At 38.3% G+C, this 20,939-nt stretch overlaps 1 protein-coding gene and 1 pseudogene across 6 annotated transcripts in view; one reads left to right on the forward strand and one right to left on the reverse strand.

Moving 5' to 3' along the window:
* Nucleotides 1-20,939, reverse strand: part of SESTD1 (SEC14 and spectrin domain containing 1) — a 163,868-nt gene that overhangs the window by 94,518 nt on the left and 48,411 nt on the right. For 5 of the 6 annotated variants that reach the window (XR_006296875.1, XR_006296874.1, XM_043577191.1 and 2 more), the window contains exon 3: nucleotides 14,323-14,431. Coding sequence is in view for 3 of the 6 variants with exons in the window: in XM_043577191.1 (XP_043433126.1) it covers nucleotides 14,323-14,431 (109 nt within the window). In the remaining 3 variants the exon portion in view is untranslated. Of the gene's footprint in view, nucleotides 1-14,310; nucleotides 14,432-20,939 lie in introns of those variants that run through there. The other variant, XM_043577193.1, reaches the window with a different exon arrangement.
* On the forward strand, nucleotides 6,910-8,357 carry LOC122481518 (annotated as a pseudogene).

The raw sequence follows: 20,939 nt of genomic DNA on the forward strand, positions 1-20,939 counted from the left end.
CTGAACATATAGGATACATAACCTACAGAATACTAGTTATACAGTCCAGAAAGGAGTAGCATAATGTATTCCAAGTACTGAAAGGAAAAAAACCTACAACCAAGAATACCCTACCTACCAAGATTATCATTAAGAATTGAAAAATAAAGGGTTTCCCAGATAAACAAAAGTTAAAGGAGGTCATCACGCCAAAACAGTTTTACAAGAAATGCTAAAGAGCATTCTTTAAGTGAAAACCATAGCCCATAACTAGAAGAAAATTATGAAAAGAAAAAAGTTCACAAATAAAAGCAATCATATAGTAAAGGTAGTAGATTAACGACTTGTAACTTTTAAATTTTTTTAATGTTTACTTATTTGAGAGAGAGAGAGAGAAAGAGTGAGAGAGAGAGAGAGAGAGAGAGAGACATGATAGCACAAGCAAGGGAGGGGCAGAGAGAGGGGGACAGAGAATTGAAGGGGGCTCTGTGCTGATAGCAGAGAGTCTGATGCGGGGCTCCAACTCATGAACCACAAGATCATGACCTCAGCTGAACGTAATGTTCAACCAAATGAGCCAGGTGCCCCAGATTAATGACTTATAAAGCCAGTACAGAAGTTAAAACACAAATTATAGTAAAACAAATTATATCCACAAAAATTCCAAGGGACACACAAACAGATGTAAAATAAGACACACACAACATGTGGGGGTGGGCAATAAAAATTTAGTGCTTTTAGAATGTGTTCCAACTTAAGCAATTATCAACTTACCACAGACTGCTATACATACAGGATGTTACATATAAACCCAATGGTAACCACAAATCTAAACCCAATAGTAGATACACAGCAAAACAGAGAAAGGATTCCAAGCATAACATAAAGAAAACCATCAAATCACAAGAGAGCAAGTGAAGAAAATTAACGGAAGAATTACAAAAACAATCAGAAAACAATTAACCAAATGGTAATAAGTACATACCCATCAATAATTACTCTAACTGTAACCAGACTAAATGCTGCAAACAAAAGATATAGGGTGACTAGATAAAAAAAAAAAAAAAAAAAAATGCTGCCTTACAAGAGACTCACTTCTGATCTAGTCACATACAGACTGAAAGTGAAGGAATGAAAAAATATATTTCATGCAGAAGAAGGGGGAAAAATAGCTGGGTTAGCAATACTTCTATCAGACAAAATAGACTTTAAGAGAAAGACTGCAGCAGACCACGTGGGTGGCTCAGTCAGTCAACCATCCAACTCTTAATTTTGGCTCAGGTCATGATCTCACGGTTCATGGGTTTGAGCTCCATGTCCAGCTCTGCGTTGACAATCCTGAGCCTGCTTAGGATTCTCTCTCCCCCTCACTCTGCCCCACCCCTGCCTGCTAAGTAAATAAACATTAAAAATAGATAAATGAATAAAATGAGAGACAAACAAGGACATTACATAATGATAAAAGGATCCATCTGACAAGAGAATGTAACAACTATAAATATCAGACACCCAACACAGGAGCACCTAAATATATACAGCAAATTTTAACAGACATAAAGGGAGAAACCGATAGTGATACAATAGTAAAGGACTTTAACGCCCCACTTAGATCAGTGGATAGATGATACAAACAGAATAACAAGAAAACAATAGCTTTGAATGACACATTGGACCTAACAAATATATACAGTACATTCCATCCAAAAACAACAGAATACACATTCTTTTCAAATGCACGTGGAACATTTTCCAGGATAGATCACATGTTAGGTAACAAAACAAGTCTCAATAAATTTAGGAATAGGAAGACTGAAATCAAACCAAGCATCTTATCCTACCACAACAGTAGGAAACTAGTAATCAATTACAAGGAAAAAAAAAAACTAGAAAAAACACAAACACATGGAAGCTAAACATGCTACTAAACAACCAATAGGTCAATGAAGAAATCAGAGAAAAAAAAAATACACAAAGACAAAACTGAAAACACAACAGTACAAAATCTTTGGGATATAGCAAAAGCAGTTCTAAGAAGGAAGTTTATAGTGATATAAACCTATCTCAAGACACATAAAAAATCTCAAATAAACAAACTAATCTTGCACCTAAAGGAATTAGAAAAAAGAACAGGGGCGCCTGGGTGGCTCAGTCAGTTAAGTGTCCAACTGTTGATTTCAGCTTTGGTCACGATCTCACAGTTTGTGGGACTGAGCTCCTTTCACACTGTCAGCGCCCAGCCTGCTTGGATTCTCTCTCCTGGTCTTTCTGACCCTCCCCTGCTCCTGGGTGTGCTCTCTCTCTAAATAAACAAACTTAAAAAAAAAAAAAAAAGTTAGAGGGAAAGAAATGATAAAGATGAGAATGGAAACAAATGAAACAGAGACTTAAAAAAAAATTAGAAAAAGTCAATGAAACTAAGAACTGATTCTTTGAAAAGATAAACCAAATTGATAAACCTTCAGCAAGACGCATCAACAAAAAAAGAGAACTCATAAAATCAGAAATGACAAAGGAGGAGAAATAACAACTGACACCACAGAAAAACAAAGGGTTGTTGAGAATGCTATAAAAAATTGTATGCCAACAAATTAAACCACCTAGATGAAATGGATTAACTTCCAGAAACGATCTTCTAAGACTGAATCAGGAAGAAATAGAAAATGTGAGCAAACCAATTACTAGTAACAAAACTGAATTGGCAATCAAAAAACTCCCAACAAACAAAAGTCCAGGACAAGATGGCTTCACAGATAAATTCTACCAAACATTTAAAAAATAGTTAATAACCTATTCTTATCAAACTATTCCAAAATATAGAAGAGGAAGGAAAACTTCCAAATTCACTATATGAGGTCAATGTTACCCTGCTACTAAAACCAGACAAATACAGAAAAAGAAAAACACAAGCCAATATATTCGATGAAGATGGATGCAAAAATCATCAACAAATTTTAGCAAAGCACATTTAATAACACATTAAAAGGATGATTCATCACAATCAAGTGAAATTTATTCCAAGGATGCAAAAACTGATACTCGCTAATCAATGTGATACACATTAACAAGAGAAAAGATAAAAACCACATAATTATGTCAATAGATGCAGAAAAAGCATCTAACAAAACACAACATCTGTTCATGATAAACACTCTCAACAAAGTGGGCTTAGAGGGAACACACCTCAACATAATAAAGGCCATATGTGAAAAAAAACCCACAGCTAACATCATACACAATGGTGAAAAAACTGAAAGTGTTTCCTCTAAGATGAAGAACAAGACAAGGATGTCCACTCTCACCACTTTTATTCAACACAGTACTAGAAGCCCTAATTTCAGCAGATAAAAAAAAATTTTTAAAGGCACCCAAATTGGTAAGGAAGAAGTAAAACTGTCATTATCTTAAGATGGCATGGTACTATATACAGAAAACCCTAAAGATGCCACCAAAAAACTATTAGAATAAATGAAATCTGTAATATTGTAGGATACAAAAATATACAGAATTCTGTTGCATCTCTAACATTAATAATGGAGCAGAAAGAGAAATTAAGAAAACAACCTCATTTACAACTGCACCAAAAAGAATGAAACACCTAGGAATAACTTTAACCAAGCAGATGAAAGATCTGTACTTTGAAAACTAAGAGACTGATGAAAGAAACTGAAGGCAACACAGACAAATGGGAAGATACCATGCTTATGGCTCGGAAGAATTAATATTGTTAAAATGTCCATACTACCCAAAGCAATCTACTGATTCAACACAATCCTTATTAAAATTTTTCACAGAACTAAAACAAATAATCTTAAAGTTTGTATGAAACCACAAAAGACCTTGAATAGCCAAGGCAATCTTGAGAAAGAACAACAAAGCTGGAGGTATCACAATCCCAGATTTCAAGATATACTACAAAGCTATAATAATCAAAACACAAACACTATGGCACTGGCACAAAAATAGACACACAGATCAATGGTACAGAATAGAGAAACCAGAAATAAATCTACACTTGAATGGGTTAATTAATCTTTGACAAAGGAGGCAAAAATATGCATACAATGGGGAAAAGATAACCTTTTCAATAAATGGTGTGGAGAAAGCTGGAGAACTACAAGCAAAAGAATGAACTTGGACCACTTTCTTACACCATACACAAAAGTAAAGTCAAAATGGATTGAAGTCCTAATGTGAGACCAGACACCATAAAAATCCTAAAAGAAAACATATACAGTAATCTCTCAGACACTGGCTTTAGCAACATATTTATGGATATGTCTCCTGAGGCAAGGAAAAAAAAGCAAAAGTAAACTATTAGGACTACACCAAAATAAAAAGCTTTTGCACAACAAGGAAACCATCAACAAAACAAAAAGACAAACTACTGAATGGGAGAAGATATTTGCAAATGATACATCCAATAAGGGGTTAATATCTAAAATATATAGGGGCGCCTGGGTGGCTTAGTCAGTTAAGCGGCCAACTTCGGCTCAGGTCACGATCTTGCGGTATGTGGGTTCGAGCCCCGCGTCGGGCTCTGTGCTGACTGCTCAGAGCCTGGAGCCTGTTTCAGATTCTGTGTCTCCCTCTCTCTCTGCCCCTCCCCCATTCATGCTCTGTCTCTCTGTCTCAAAAATAAATAAAGGTTAAAAAAAAAATTAATAAAATATATAAAAAACTTACACAACTCAACACCAAGTAAAACTCAGTAGTATGATTAAAAAATAGGCAGAAGACCTAAACAGACATTTTTCCAAGGAAGACATACAAATGACAAACACACACATGAAAAGATGCTCAATATCACCAGTAATCAGGGAAATGCAAATCAAAACCACACAGAGATATCACCTCACAGCAGTAAGAATGGCTAGTATCAAAATGAGAAAAAATAACAAGTGTTCACAAAGATGTGGAGAAAAGACAACCCTTATGCTCTTAGGGTAAGAAGATAAATTGGTACAACCAGTATGGAAAACAGTATAGAGGTTCCTCAAAAACTTAAAAATAGAAATACCATACAGTCTTATAATTCGACTACAGGGCACTTACCCAAAGAAAACAAAAACACTAATCTGAAAAGACATATGGAATCCTATGTTTATTGAAGAATTATTTACAACAGCCAAGATATGAAAACAACTCAAGTGTCCAATGACAGATGAATAAAGAGGATGTGGTCTGTGTGTGTGTGTGTGTGTGTGTACATACAACAAAATATTACTCAGCCATAAAGAATGAAATCTTGCCATTTACAACAACATGGAAGGACCAACAGTTATTATGCTAAGTAAAATAAACAAAGAAGGGACGCCTGGACAGCTTAGTCGGTTAAGCATCCGACTTCAGCTCAGATCTCAGTTCATGAGTTCAAGCCCCACATGGGGCTCACCGCTATCAGCACAGAGCCTGCTTCAGATCCCCTCTCTCCCTCCCTCCCTTTTTCTCTCTCCCTCTGCCCCTCCCCCCTCCTTCTCTCACAAAAATAAATAAACGTTAAAAAAAAAAGAATTTTAGGGGCACTTGGGTGGCTCAGTTAAGCGTCCAACTTTGGTTTAGGTCATGATCTCACGGTTCATGGGTTTGAGCCCCACATCAGGCTCTGTGCTGACAGTTCAGAGTCTGGAACCTGCTTCGTATTCTGTGTCTCCCTCTCTCTTTGCCCCTCCCCCGCTCATGCTCTGTCTCTCTTGCTCTCAAAAATAAATAAACATTAAAAAATAAATTAAAAAAAGAATTTCAGGGCATCTGGATGGCTCAGTCAGTTGAGCGTCCAACCTCAGCCCAGGTCATGATCTCACAGTTCGTAAGCTTGAGCCCCACATCAGGCTCTCCGCTTCCCCTTCTCTCTGCACCTTCCCCTTCTCTCTGCACCTCCCCCACTCACACACACTCTCTCTCTCTCTCTCAAAAGTAAAACATTAAAAAATAATAATACACAAGCCCCCTTTGCAAAATGAAAATGCCTGGCCCCTTTATAAAAAAAAAATGAAAGAAAAATATGATATGATTAACTTATATATAGAAAAACAAAAACAACAACAACAAAACGGACTATTAAATACAGAGAGCAAACTGGTGATTGCCAGAAAGGAGGTAAGTGTGGCGGGATGAGCAAAATAGGCGAAGGGGATTAAGAGGTACAAACTTCCAGTTATAAAATAAGTCACAGAAATGAAAACTGCAGCATAAGGAATAGTATTGTAATAACAATGTTTGGTGACCAACTTTATCATAGTGAGCACGGAGTACAGACTTTTCAAATCATGATGTTATAAACCTGAAACCAATATAAAATTGTATGTCAATTACCGTTAAGAATAAAAAAAAATACTAGCAGTTATAAAACTAATTATGGGATTCAAATAATGATTTCACCATTTTTAAAAATTATAGAACTATACACAGCTGTTCTATTTCCCTTCATGATGTTTTTTAGGTCATTTCTATGACTGTTGCTAAGTGTGGTTTGTTCCTTCAATATGCATATAACGAACACATGAATTCTTCAAATCACTTTACTGGCATTGTGGATATGGAGATAAATAAAACAGGGTTCTGCATTCAAGGACCTCACAATCTTTTTTTTTTTTTTGTCTTTTTGAAGTAAGCTCCACACCCAGCATGGGGCTCAAACTCACGACTCTGAGATCAAGAGTAGCATGCTCTGCCCTTCCACCCAGGGCAGCATGGCGTGGCTCCGTTCGGCACCAGCCTGACTTCCCGGTGGCCCAGTGCAGCCCGGGCATGCCCAGTGCTGGTGCAGCGGCCCCAGCCCTGGAAGCGCCGGGGAGGGAGCTGGTGGCGGGCCCAGAGAAGCCAGGAGGGGCTGAGTGGCCCATGGTGGGCAAGGAGCCAGGCAGCAGAGCGGCCAGATCCATCATGATCAAAGATTTTGAGACGTTTCTCTCTCTGTGTAGTTCGGGTGGTGAAGAAATGGCTGACAGTGTCAAAACCTTTCTCCAGGACCTTGCCACAAGAATCAAAGGCTCATTCTGGGGAATCTGAACCATCTCAAAGCTAGATGCTTGGACTCAACAAAGAGAGAGGAGCTGTACTGAAGAAGGGCAAGCAGTGTCGTGGCGCAGAGGAGAGCCCAAAGTATTGAAAGGAAGCAAGAGAGTGAGCCGTGTATCATCAGAATTTTCCAGTGCTGCACTTGGAATGGTGGAGTATTCTGGTAAGTCTCCTCTTGTTTATCAAGTGTTTATTCCTGTGCTACATTCAGTAACAGCCCAAGTTACTGGTGATCCATCACTACATGGAGATGTTTGGCTGTGGCTAGAATTCTTCCTTACGTCCGTGTTTGTGCTTAGCAATGTTGTCAGTGCCATTTGGTTTAACGACACAGCTGATCTAGCATGATCCAGTATCAGGGAGGGAGCCTCACCTATTCCCTAGTGTCAGCAAAATTATTGCTGACATGCTCTTCAACCTTTTGCTGCAGGCTCCTTTCCTGATCCAGAGGATGTTTGTGAGTCTTTCCCATCTACCTTGTAGGTCTAGTCTTCTAGACCATATGCAGGTTAGTCTTCTGCATATGTCCCTCCTCTACTCTCTATACTGCTTTGAGTATACTGCTTTGAGTTGGTTCAGTAAGGAATTGAAATGCACCACTGGCTGTCAAACACAGAAAGGAACTGGCTGTACTACTTTGGATTTGGTTTGCCACTGGCTTTCCTCACAACAGTGCCATCCTCATGTATTATCAGCCTCTTCCCCATTCTCTTTCCTCTGTTCATAATCAGCACCAATGAAGCAAAGAACCCTGGCAAAGCATACCTTCTCAAGTTGTGCTTCTTCTCTTGGTGGTTTTCTTAAGGAACGGACTTTTCCATAAGACTACCTGTAGTCTTCCCTGAGTAGCTCAACCTCTGCTGAGAAATTCCCTTCACTACATCTGTCTCCTGCCAAACTGAAGACCCCTGCAGGCCACTGAGTCACCTGCCATCCAGAGGAGGGAGATGGGTGGGACTGGAAGGAGGCTGTAGGAGCTCTTTTCCTTATCAACTCCTCCACCAGGGAAGGCAGGTCCCGCTCTGCCAAGGACCCTCTGCATGTTCCCTTCTCTCTGAGGAACTGGGATTTCTGTCTCTAGTGTGTATAAGGCAGAATCTTCCTGACACCAGTATATGGATTTTTAACACCAGTGAGTCTGAATGGACCACAGGTTTTTCTGCATCTCTTCTCTAGCGCCAGCCCCTGTGCCTGGACTGATTTGAATACTTTCTTTCTCCCTATGCCATTTACCCTCCCAACTCCCCTTCCTGCCTCCCACCACCCTCGGATGAATGGATTTTGTAATTCTAGCTGTTGTATTTTGTGGGACTGTTACTTTTGGTCGTTTTTCTGTGAAGCACATATATTGGATGTGAGAAGTAAAGAAGCATCTCATTTGCTCCTGGTCACTTGCTTTATAGCCATCTCAGTCTTATTTCTTGTAACTCATGTCAGATCTTGGTCTCTCTTGCTCCACTGAAAAAAACAAGCCTGAAGAGATAGGACAAGAAAAAGACCTCACAGTCAGATCTGGTGGGCTTTGAGGAGTGATTTTTTTCTTGCCCTTGAAGGGAAAAAGCTTTTTTTATCCAGTGGTACATTTAAAGTTCCCCAGTGGTAGGGATGTACCAGTTTTGGACAAGTGCCACTACAACACCGAATACTCAGAGAACCTACACTTTTTTTTTTTTTAAACTCTGGAGGTCTGAAGTGTACTGCTGGCCACTGCCAGGTCTGTCTGGCATTTCAAAGGAATACTGGATGCTACAAATAGGAATTGAAGGTATAAACTTATGAAACCCATTAAGCCTATGATTGGTTGGTGTTTTCCTGTCATTTTAAAGAGACTAAATATGGAGGAGGGAGATGTCAAAACAATTGTCCAATTTTAAAATGTCACAATTAAACGTGAGCTGGTCCCACCCGCTCCCCCGAAAAAAAAAAACTTGGATGCTCTACCAACTGAGCCAGCCAGGTTCCCCAAAGACCTCACAATCTAAAAACAGACTGTAATTTGACTATAAACTACTGTAACACCAGCAGAAGTGAATAGGAAAAACTTTCTAAAGGGTCTCCTTAGAAAATTAAAATGAGAAAACAAGGTTAAGAAATGTGTTTTGCCATTTGTCATGTGATTTTAAAAAGCATGTAGTCTAGGGGTGCCTGGGTGGCTCAGTCGGTTAAGCGTCCGACTTCAGCTCAGGTCACGATCTCACAGTTTGTGAGTTCGAGCCCTGCCTGAGTCGAGCTCTGTGCTGACAGCTCGGAGCCTAGAGCCTGCTTCAAATTCTGTGTCTCCCTCTCTCTGCCCCTCCCCCCCACCAAAATAAACATTAAAAAAAAAAAAAGCAGGTAGTCTCATTATCTTACAATCACATTTCACGTAATAGTATTGAAACAAATTTCATTCTCTGTACTGAATGTGAATATGCTTCTGATCTTAAATTTTGAATTATGTAATAAAACAATATGAGATTGACAAACTATTTGTGAGATTTTTGGTTAGTGCTAGTCTCAGTATTTACTTCTTTAATGAAAACATTTGTAGATTAATTTCTATTTCTTGTCTTTAATTCCATAAAGGAATCTCTTAATTATAGACTCACATAAGTTTCTGATCATGCTGTTTATGTCTAAAATATACAGCAATAGCTAAGAAAACAAAAGATAAACTTGATTTGCCTCTCCTAAAATTTAACACTCAGGCTGGACCAAACCTGTCACTATTATTCTGTACTAAAACCTATGATTGACCTTTTACAGAAAATGGGGCAGTAATGGTTAGGCTTGAACTCCACGTAGAACTGACACGAGTTACTTGGACATAAACTTAGTATTTCATTTACACCCTCTAATTGAGGATCTGAAACAAAAACAGGCTTAGGGGAGACCCATGTGAAAAAGAATCAGGAAATGCTTCCATTCTCAGTTGTGCTGGGTTACCTGTTTAAAACAGGAACATATCCAAAAAGAATGAAATCTTGCCATTTACAACTATGTGGATGGAACTAGAGGGTATTATGCTAAGTGAAATTAGTCAGAGAAAGACAAATATAGAACTTCACTCATATGAGGAATTTAAGATACAAAACAGATGAACGTAAGGGAAGGGAAGCAAAATAATATAAAAACAAGGAGGGGGACAAGACATGAGAAACTCTTAAATACAGAGAACAAACTGAAGCTTGCTGGAGGGGTTTTGGGTGGGGAGATGGGCTAAATAGGCAAGAGGCATTAAGAAGGACACTTGTTGGGATAAGCACTAGGTGTTATATGCAGGGAATGAATCACTGGATTCTACTCCTGAAATCATTATTGCACTATATGCCAACTTGGATGTAAATTTTTAAAAAATAAATAAAAATAAAAATAAACGAATTCTCAAGATAAGGATTCAGATTTCTGGTTAATAACAGGCAGGTATATGGAATACTAAATGGAATAAATGAAAAAAAAAAAGCAAAATTAAATAAATATATAAAATATGTATATATCATATGGTGTCTCTAGTCATTAAACATAAGCACGAAGTATAGATAAAAAACTGAATAGTTTCTTTTCATTTTTACATAAGTTTTTCAAATCTATTAATATATTCAAAATGTTAATGTGTTCATTGCAAAAGGAGACCACTTTGGGGCATGTCCTGTGAGGATGAGGCCACACAAGCACACTGCTGGAGCTGTCCTCAGACAGTCACAGCTTAGGAGGGGCCAAACTTTAACAGCAGAAAACTGGGAGACACAGCAGGTCACACAAAAAAATTAAGACATACTACTAAAAAGGACAACTTTCTAGATACATGCTGAGCACAATCTGATAGGGTAAACTTAAAAATAGTTCTGGGATGGGGGCGCCTGGGTGGCTCAGTAGGTTAAGTGGCCGACTCCAGCTCAGGTCATGATCTCACGGTCTGTGAGTCTGAGCCCCGCATCGGGCTCTTTGCTGACAGCTCGGAGCCTGGAGCCTGCCTCCAATTCTATGTCTCCCTCTCTGTCTCTCCCTCCCCCACTCACACTCTGTCTCTCTCAAAAATAAACAGACATTAAAAAATTAAAAAAAGAAAAAGTTCTGGGATGGAAAGAGGGATGGGTAAATGAACAGACATGTGATCAAGTTCAATTTTGGTTGGAGACTTCTAAGTGATAGGCATAATGGTATTTACAATTCTTTAAACTTTCTTGTACATTTGAAATATTTCATAATAAAATGTTGGGGGGGATTATAATTTAAAAGCAGTTTTGGGAGGCCTGGGTGGCTCAGTCAGTTAAGCGTCCGACTTCAGCCCAGGTCGTGATCTCGCAGTTCATGAGTTCAAGCCCTGTGTCGGGCTCTGTGCTGACAGCTCAGAGCCTGGAGCCTGTTTCTGATTCTGTGTCTCCCTCTCTCTCTGCCCCTCCCCAGCTCATGCTTGCACTCTGTCTCTGTCAAAAATAAATAAATGTAAAAAAAATTTTTTTAATAAATAAATAAAAGCAGTTTTGAGGGGCACCTGGGTGACTCAGTCAGCTAAGCATCTGCCTTTGGCTCAGATCATGATCTCATGGTTCATGAGTTCAAACTCCACATCAGGCTCCATGCTGACAGCGTGGAGCCTGCTTTGGTTTCTCTCTCTCTCTCTCTCTCTCTCTCTCTCTCTCTCTCCGCCCCCTCTCTCCTGCACTTCCCCCACTCGTGCGCACACAATCTCTTGCTCTCTCAAAATAAATTTTTAAAAAACATTTTAAAAAATAAATAAAATAAAAGCAGTTTTGAATGGCAGACATTCTGAAGGAGAAAAGTCAGTTTTCAAGACTGCACCCAATAAACTGATCTCCAGATTTGCAATGAAGAGCTCAAAAACACTCTAGTTCTCTAAGGAAATGTCAAGTACTGATACAGAGCTGCCAACTCTGTTTTTAAACACCCAAATTATAGAAGGCTGTTCCAAGAACACAGAAAGTTAGCAATTCAGTTTTCACAAATACTTGAGAAGGCCAAAACTTAGCAAAACAATTTTCAAAAATAAAGTATCCAAGTATTTATTTTGCCTTGCTAGAATAAGTTCTTTCATCTTGCTTCAATTCATAACTTGTCTATTAGCCAGCAGGTATTTGTGGATATGCAGAAACTGATTCATAATTTACAGAGGACTATTATGTATATATTTACGTAAGAAAAAGAGAGAGAGAAATTTTAAAAGTGTAGGCTACTTTTGTCCTCCATTGTACTTGCTGCTTGCACATCCAGAGTGAATAGACAGAGGATGTGAGTCAAACTGCTGGTGCCTCAGCCAGCCTCACCTACACAGTGCCTCTTACAATAGGGGCATTCTACTGGGCTGAGCATGATTCTAGCATACATAAGCAAGCATTTTCTTATCATAAACTTAATCACTAGCCAAATATGTCTTCTGGAACTCAGCCTCAGTGACATGTTCCTCAAGTGTCACTGGAGGAAAATCTGCATGTTCATGGAAAAATAGTTTGTATGTCTCTAATTCTAATCCTTCCTTGGGCATTATTCAAGGGTAATTTTGACTATCAGTAATTTGTGCGTTACAATCCAACTTCAGAACCTCACCTCACATAAAATACAACTACACTGTACTTTATTCATGTGAAATATGAAGAGCTCTGGATCAGTGTCAGCAAAGGTAGATTCTAGTGTCAGCTCTATTACTAACTAGCTGTGTGATCCTGGGCAAGTACTTATAACCTGAGTTTCAATTTCCTCACCTATATAACAAGGCAATTGGTTCAGATGGTCTCTAAGTTCCCTGACCACATATCTATGAAGCATGGATACTTTTTCCAAATTTGTTAGCAGTATGTCTAGCTAGTGTTATTTACCTAGAACTAATATGTTGTCTAATGGTGAATAACACAAATAGCTATCAGCAGCTCAGAGGACTAGGAAGGTTATCCAATACTAACACACTGTGAAGTTTGAGAATTTTCCTTTCCAGAAAGTAAAAAAATTGAAATTTTTCACTTGAAGACCTCTATTTCCCCAAAACGGAAAAAATAATCAGCAAGAGAATCATTAAATTATAGACCATTATTGGAAGGAGGTGTAAATAAAGTCAGTTGTTCTAAAATATAGTTTTAACCATGAACTCTAGAAGACGGTTTAAAATGAAATAACCTATTACATAATAAGTTGCAAAATACAGAACCAGAATACAAAGAACTGTTTGCTCTGACTAAAATATTTAAAATTCACTATCTAGACCTTAAAAAGCATTAAATAAAGATGGTTTTGTTCCCTTTGCCACCTCTCTATTTAACAAACAAACAAACAAAATCTCTCATTCTCATTATTTATAGCAATGGTTTACAAATCTGACTGCACATTAGAATTATCTGGGAAGTTTAAAGGGTTTTTTAAAAATGTCTGATGAGCAGACCTCACAAGTACAATTTGATCGGAATCTCTGGAGAGCATTAGAATCTCCCAGGCATTAGAATTTTGAAAAAAAAATCTCCAGGTGAGTCTAACATGCATTCAGACTTCAACCCTCAAATATCACATATGGGAGAGGAAGTTGGGGAGGGAGCTTGTTTTTATTGTTGAAGTGATGGGTCAGCTGAAGCAAAAAGGAAAGTTTGTTTTGTCTTCATCCAAGAAATATAGGAATTAAAAATCCAAGGACCTTTAAAGTAAAACAAACATTTTTGGCATTTTTAAAAATAAAAATGTTTTTAAACTGCTAATAGCCTTCCTCAGTATATTAAAACCTACCAATTTATATCTGTAGATATATAGATAGATTAAATATACATAGATTTAGATCTATATCTATGGAGTAAAATAGATGTTTAAATAAAAAATACTTTCTACCAAATTCTGTTTTCTCAAGTTGCATGGTATACAGATGCTCAATCTGTGTATTCCTTAAAAGCTGACAGTACATACATTTTGGAAATCTGTATCACATTATTCAGTGTATTAAGAGCATACAGGGGCGCCTGGGTGGCGCAGTCGGTTAAGCGTCCGACTTCAGCCAGGTCACGATCTCGCAGCCCGTGAGTTCGAGCCCCGCGTCGGGCTCTGGGTTGATGGCTCGGAGCCTGGAGCCTGTTTCCCATTCTGTGCCTCCCTCTCTCTGCCCCTCCCCCGTTCATGCTCTGTCTCTCTCTGTCCCAAAAATAAATAAACATTGAAAAAAAAAATTTATAAAAAAAAGAGCATACAATAATTGTTTTATATGGTGTTGTATCAGAAATGATTAATTCTAGTGTTTTTAATTACAATGTCACTAATAAAAGCGGATAAGATAGCAATGGGTACCTTAGTAACAGGAATCATTAGTAAATGAATGACAACATATCAAAATTTAAGAAAAGACACCTTTAGAGTCACCTTGGAATGCTGAGTAGGTAGTCTAAGGTAACACTCAGCTCATCCATATTTGTCTGTTCCAAGCATAATGGAATTGTCAGAATGAGGCCACTTCGTCGGTCCTTTCCTCCTATTAAAAGAAAAAGATATAAATATAACATGTAATAGATATTAAAGCACTAAATAAATGTTTGAACCCAATGTTACTAAAACAAAGAGTGTTTATGATAGAAGTAAAAATACTATCTAATAGTTGTTTATCTTATATATTGTAAATGTTTACAGTAGTATAGCAAAATTATACAAATTTGAGAAAAAAGAAAAAAAATTCACCCATGAAATCTTCAGTTAAACATAGCAATTATCATTTTGTTCAATTTTCTTCCAGTCTGTTTCTTGGTGTAATCAATTCATCGAGCACCTATTGCATGTCTAGCACTATAAGCATTATGAGGAAAATAAATTTCCAATCAACCTAGGAAGAAAAGTTTTATGTCATAAGAAATAAGAGTATAAAATACAAATTCATTGGGTAGGCTGTGTATAAAATACATAAAGTATTACAAAAAATGACTCAGAAAATGGAGAAAATGATAACAGCTGTGATAAAGGTGCAAAACTTTATAGAAAAGACTTAAGAAGAATGGGTAGAATTTATTAGCTAAGCCAGAAGAGCATTAGAGTAATCTGTGACAAAGAATGGTCTGAGTTAACTCACAGAGGTCAGACAGGCATTCTGCGTTCACAAGGAGAAAAGTCCTGCCAGCTGAGAAGAGCACATGGGACCTGGATATAGAAGCATGAAAGCCAGGCAGCGGAACACACTCCCATTTCGTGTACATGCAAGTCCTCTTCAATTTTCCATCAACATTAAACTCTAGCTAATACTGGGGCTCTTGGGTGGCTCAGTCGGTGAAGTGTCCAACTTTGGCTCAGGTCATGATCTCACGGTTCGTGGGTTCGAGCCCCACTTTGTGCTCTGTGCTGATGGCTCAGAGCATGGAGCCTGCTTCGGATTTTGTTTTTTCCCTCTCTCTCTGCCCCTCCCCTGCTCATGCTCACTCACTTGCTCTCTCACAAAAATAAATAAAACACTAAAAAGGTTTTTAAAAAATCTAAATAATACACATGGCTTCTTTAAAAGTTCCCCATGTGACTTCCACACTGAAGTCCGTTCTCTGACCCCACTGACATTTATGACAATTTCAGAAGCTTAAAAACCAGCAAATACTAAAGGTAAAAACGTCATATGATCGCTAGAAATCTATCAATAAAAACTGAAAGCTGTGAAGTGAAAAAAACAACTCCCGTGAGTGCCATGAGGGCAATTCATGACATACCTACATAAATGATCCTCTTTTATTAGGTTACCCATATAAATTAACAATACTCAACCAGTTTGTTTAACCTGAATAAATGTAATTTCAAATGGTTCAACTTAATAGATAATCAACAGTGACTTCAACTACTCATGGTTTTGTTCAGGTTTTACTTTTTAAAAACCCATACCCATGAGTATCAAAATGTCTCACCCAAATGATTATGGTTTAAAATTTTTTCTCTATTATTAAAAACATTTGAAAACTATTGGTTGAACTAAACCAGCCCTACAAGAGATCCTAAGGGGGATCCTGTGAGACAAAGTACCAGAGACATCACTACAAGCATAAAACATACAGACATCACAATGACTCTAAACCCGTATCTTTCTATAATAACACTGAGTATAAAAAGATTACATGCGCCAACCAAAAGACATAGGGTATCAGAATGGATAAAAAAACAAGACCCACCTATTTGCTGTCTATAAGAGACTCATTTTAGATCTGAGGACACCTTTAGATTGAGAGTGAGGGGATGGAGAACTATTTATCATGCTACTGGAAGCCAAAAGAAAGCTGGAGTAGCCATACTTATATCAGACAAACTAGACTTTAAATTAAAGGCTGTAACAAGAGATGAAGAAGGACATTATATAATAGTTACAGGGTCTATCCACCAGGAAGACCTAACAATTATAAATGTCTATGCGCCGAATACTGGAGCCCCCAAATACATAAAACAATTACTCATAAACATAAGCAACCTTATTGATAAGAATGTGGTAATTGCAGGGGACTTTAACACTCCACTTACAGAAACGGATAGATCATCTAGACACATGGTCAATAAAGAAACAAGGGCCCTGAATGAGACATTGGATCAGATGGACTTGACAGATATATTTAGAACTCTGCATCCCAAAGCAACAGAATATACTTTCTTCTCGAGTGCACATGGAACATTCTCCAAGATAGATCATATACTGGGTCACAAAACAGCCTTTCATAAGTTTACAAGAATTGAAATTATACCATGCATACTTTCAGAACACAATGCTATGAAGCTTGAAATCAACCACAGGAAAAAGTCTGGAAAACCTCCAAAAGCATGGAGGTTAAAGAACACCCTACTAAAGAACGAGTGGGTCAACCAGGCAATTAGAGAAGAAATTAAAAAATATATGGAAACAAACGAAAATGAAAATACAACAATCCAGACGCTTTGGGATGCAGCGAAGGCAGTCCTGAGAGGAAAATACATCGCAATCCAGGCTTATCTCAAGAAACAAGAAAAATCCCAAATACAAAATCTAACAGCACACCTAAAGGAACTAGAAGCAGAACAGCAAAGACAGCCTAAACCCAGCAGAAGAAGAGAAATAATAAAGATCAGAGCAGAAATAAACAATATAGAATCTAAAAAAACGGTAGAGCAGATCAACGAAACCAAGAGTCGTTTTTTTGAAAAAATAAACAAAATGGATAAACTTCTAGCCAGGCTTCTCAAAAAGAAAAGGGAGATGACCCAAATAGATAAAATCATGAATGAAAATGGAATGATTACAACCAATCCCTCAGAGATACAATTATCAGGGAATACTATGAAGAATTATATGCCAACAAATTGGACAACCTGGAAGAAATGGACAAATTCCTGAACACCCACACTCTTCCAAAACTCAATCAGGAGGAAATAGAAAGCTTGAACAGGGGCGCCTGGGTGGCGCAGTCGGTTAAGCGTCCGACTTCAGCCAGGTCACGATCTCGCGGTCCGTGAGTTTGAGCCCCGCGTCAGGCTCTGGGCTGATGGCTCAGAGCCTGGAGCCTGTTTCCGATTCTGTGTCTCCCTCTCTCTCTGCCCCTCCCCCGTTCATGCTCTGTCTCTCTCTGTCCCAAAAATAAATAAACGTTGAAAAAAAAATTTAAAAAAAAAAAAAAAAGAAAGCTTGAACAGAACCATAACCAGCAAAGAAATTGAATCGGTTATCAAAAATCTCCCAACAAATAAGAGTCCAGGACCAGATGGCTTCCCAGGGGAGTTCTACCAGACGTTTAAAGCAGAGATAATACCTATCCTTCTCAAGCTATTCCAAGAAATAGAAAGGGAAGGAAAACTTCCAGACTCATTCTATGAAGCCAGTATTACTTTGATTCCTAAACCAGACAGAGACCCAGTAAAAAAAGAGAACTACAGGCAAATATCCCTGATGAATATGGATGCAAAAATTCTCAATAAGATACTAGCAAATCGAATTCAACGGCATATAAAAAGAATTATTCACCATGATCAAGTGGGATTCATTCCTGGGATGCAGGGCTGGTTCAACATTCGCAAATCAATCAATGTGATACATCACATTAATAAAAAAAAAAGAGAAGAACCATATGATCCTGTCAATCGATGCAGAAAAGGCCTTTAACAAAATCCAGCACCCTTTCTTAATAAAAACCCTTGAGAAAGTCGGGTTAGAAGGAACATACTTACACATCATAAAAGCCATTTATGAAAAGCCCACAGCTAACATCATCCTCAATGGGGAAAACCTGAGAGCTTTTTCCCTGAGATCAGGAACACGACAAGGATGCCCACTCTCACCGCTGCTGTTTAACATAGTGCTGGAAGTTCTAGCATCAGCAATCAGACAACAAAAGGAAATCAAAGGCATCAAAATTGGCAAAGATGAAGTCAAGCTTTCGCTTTTTGCAGATGACATGATATTATACATGGAAAATCCGATAGACTCCACCAAAAGTCTGCTAGAACTGATACAGGAATTCAGCAAAGTTGCAGGATACAAAATCAATGTACAGAAATCAGTTGCATTCTTATACACTAACAATGAAGCAACAGAAAGACAAATAAAGAAACTGATCCTATTCACAATTGCACCAAGAAGCATAAAATACCTGGGAATAAATCTAACCAAAGATGTAAAAGATCTGTATGCTGAAAACTATAGAAAGCTTATGAAGGTAATTGAAGAAGATTTAAAGAAATGGAAAGACATTCCCTGCTCATGGATTGGAAGAATAAATATTGTCAAAATGTCAATACTACCCAAAGCTATCTACACATTCAATGCAATCCCAATCAAAATTGCACCAGCATTCTTCTCGAAACTAGAACAGGCAATCCTAAAATTCATATGGAACCACAAAAGGCCCCGAATAGCCAAAGGAATTTTGAAGAAGAAGACCAAAGCAGGAGGCATCACAATCCCAGACTTTAGCCTCTACTACAAAGCTGTCATCATCAAGACAGCATGGTATTGGCACAAAAACAGACACATAGACCAATGGAATAGAATAGAAATCCCAGAACTAGACCCACAAACGTATGGCCAACTCATCTTTGACAAAGCAGGAAAGAACATCCAATGGAAAACAGACAGTCTCTTTAACAAATGGTGCTGGGAGAACTGGACAGCAACATGCGGAAAGTTGAAACTAGACCACTTTCTCACACTATTCACAAAAATAAATTCAAAATGGATAAAGGACCTGAATGTGAGACAGGAAACCATCAAAACCCTAGAGGAGAAAGCAGGAAAAGACCTCTCTGACCTCAGCCGTAGCAATCTCTTACTCGACACATCCCCAAAGGCAAGGGAATTAAAAGCAAAAATGAATTACTGGGACCTTATGAAGATAAAAAGCTTCTGCACAGCAAAGGAAACAACCAACAAAACTAAAAGGCAACCAACGGAATGGGAAAAGATATTCGCAAATGACATATCGGACAAAGGGCTAGTATCCAAAATCTATAAAGAGCTCACCAAACTCCACACCCGAAAAACACATAACCCAGTGAAGAAATGGGCAGAAAACATGAATAGACACTTCTCTAAAGAAGACATCCGGATGGCCAACAGGCACATGAAAAGATGTTCAACGTCGCTCCTTATCAGGGAAATACAAATCAAAACCACACTCAGATATCACCTCATGCCAGTCAGAGTGGCCAAAATGAACAAATCAGGAGACTATAGATGCTGGAGAGGATGTGGAGAAACGGGAACCCTCTTGCACTGTTGGTGGGAATGCAAATTGGTGCAGCCGCTCTGGAAAGCAGTGTGGAGGTTCCTCAGAAAATTAAAAATAGACCTACCCTATGACCCAGCAATAGCACTGCTAGGAGTTTACCCAAGGGATACAGGGGTACTGATGCATAAGGGCACTTGTACCCCAATGTTTATAGCAGCACTCTCAACAATAGCCAAATTGTGGAAAGAGCCTAAGTGTCCATCAACTGATGAATGGATAAAGAAATTGTGGTTTATATACACAATGAATACTATGTGGCAATGAGAAAGAATGAAATATGGCCTTTTGTAGCAACGTGGATGGAACTGGAGAGTGTGATGCTAAGTGAAATAAGCCATACAGAGAAAGACAGATACCATATGGTTTCACTCTTATGTGGATCCTGAGAAACTTAACAGGAACCCATGGGGGAGGGGAAGAAAAAAAAAAAAAAACAGGTAAGAGTGGGAGAGAGCCAAAGCATAAGAGACTGTCAAAAACTGAGAACAAACTGAGGGTTGATGGGGGGTGGGAGGGAGGAGAGGGTGGGTGATGGGCATTGAGGAGGGCACCTTTTGGGATGAGCACTGGGTGTTGTATGGAAACCAATTTGACAATAAATTTCATATATTGAAAAAAAATTATTGGTTGAAATAATTAATGATCAATAGAGGAAGTCTAGAGGGATGGCCTAAGGAAAATTTTCATTTGCTCCTCAAAAATCGCTAAGCTTTATCACTGCATTAAGCCAAATGTGCAAAAAGGTTCATATCTGAACCACAGCATTCTGACCCACTATGGAAGTGTCTTCAGAGGACAGGTCTAACACTCAGGACCACACTTAACCTCACACCCTCAAGTTTTCGCTAAGGGACAATAAAATAATCACTAGAGTAAACAAAAAGAGAGAAGCAAAGATGAAAAAGACTTTCAAGGCAGATACGGCCAACCAAGTCAAATGCTGCATAGAGTCGAGTGTCATAAAAATGCCACTAATAAAAATTATGAAAGAATAATAATATCCATTTTTGGCAACAGTGTAGGCAAATAGGCATTTTCATACACTGTTACAAGAAACAGAAATTCAAACAATATTCTTAGAGTGTAATCTGACAAAACTTAACACAAATTTAAATACCAATTCTCCTTAATACTTCCACTTACGGGAATTGATGCTGCTGAACTTGTACAAAGTACACAAACAATGAATAAGAATGTTTCCTGTAATACCATTAATATCAGACAAGAATGGTGAAAATATAAGTGTCAACTGGTAAGTTTTTTAAAAAAAGG

This window comes from Prionailurus bengalensis, chromosome C1, assembly GCF_016509475.1.
Source record: "Prionailurus bengalensis isolate Pbe53 chromosome C1, Fcat_Pben_1.1_paternal_pri, whole genome shotgun sequence".
In the NCBI taxonomy this organism is placed as follows: Eukaryota; Metazoa; Chordata; class Mammalia; order Carnivora; family Felidae; genus Prionailurus; species Prionailurus bengalensis.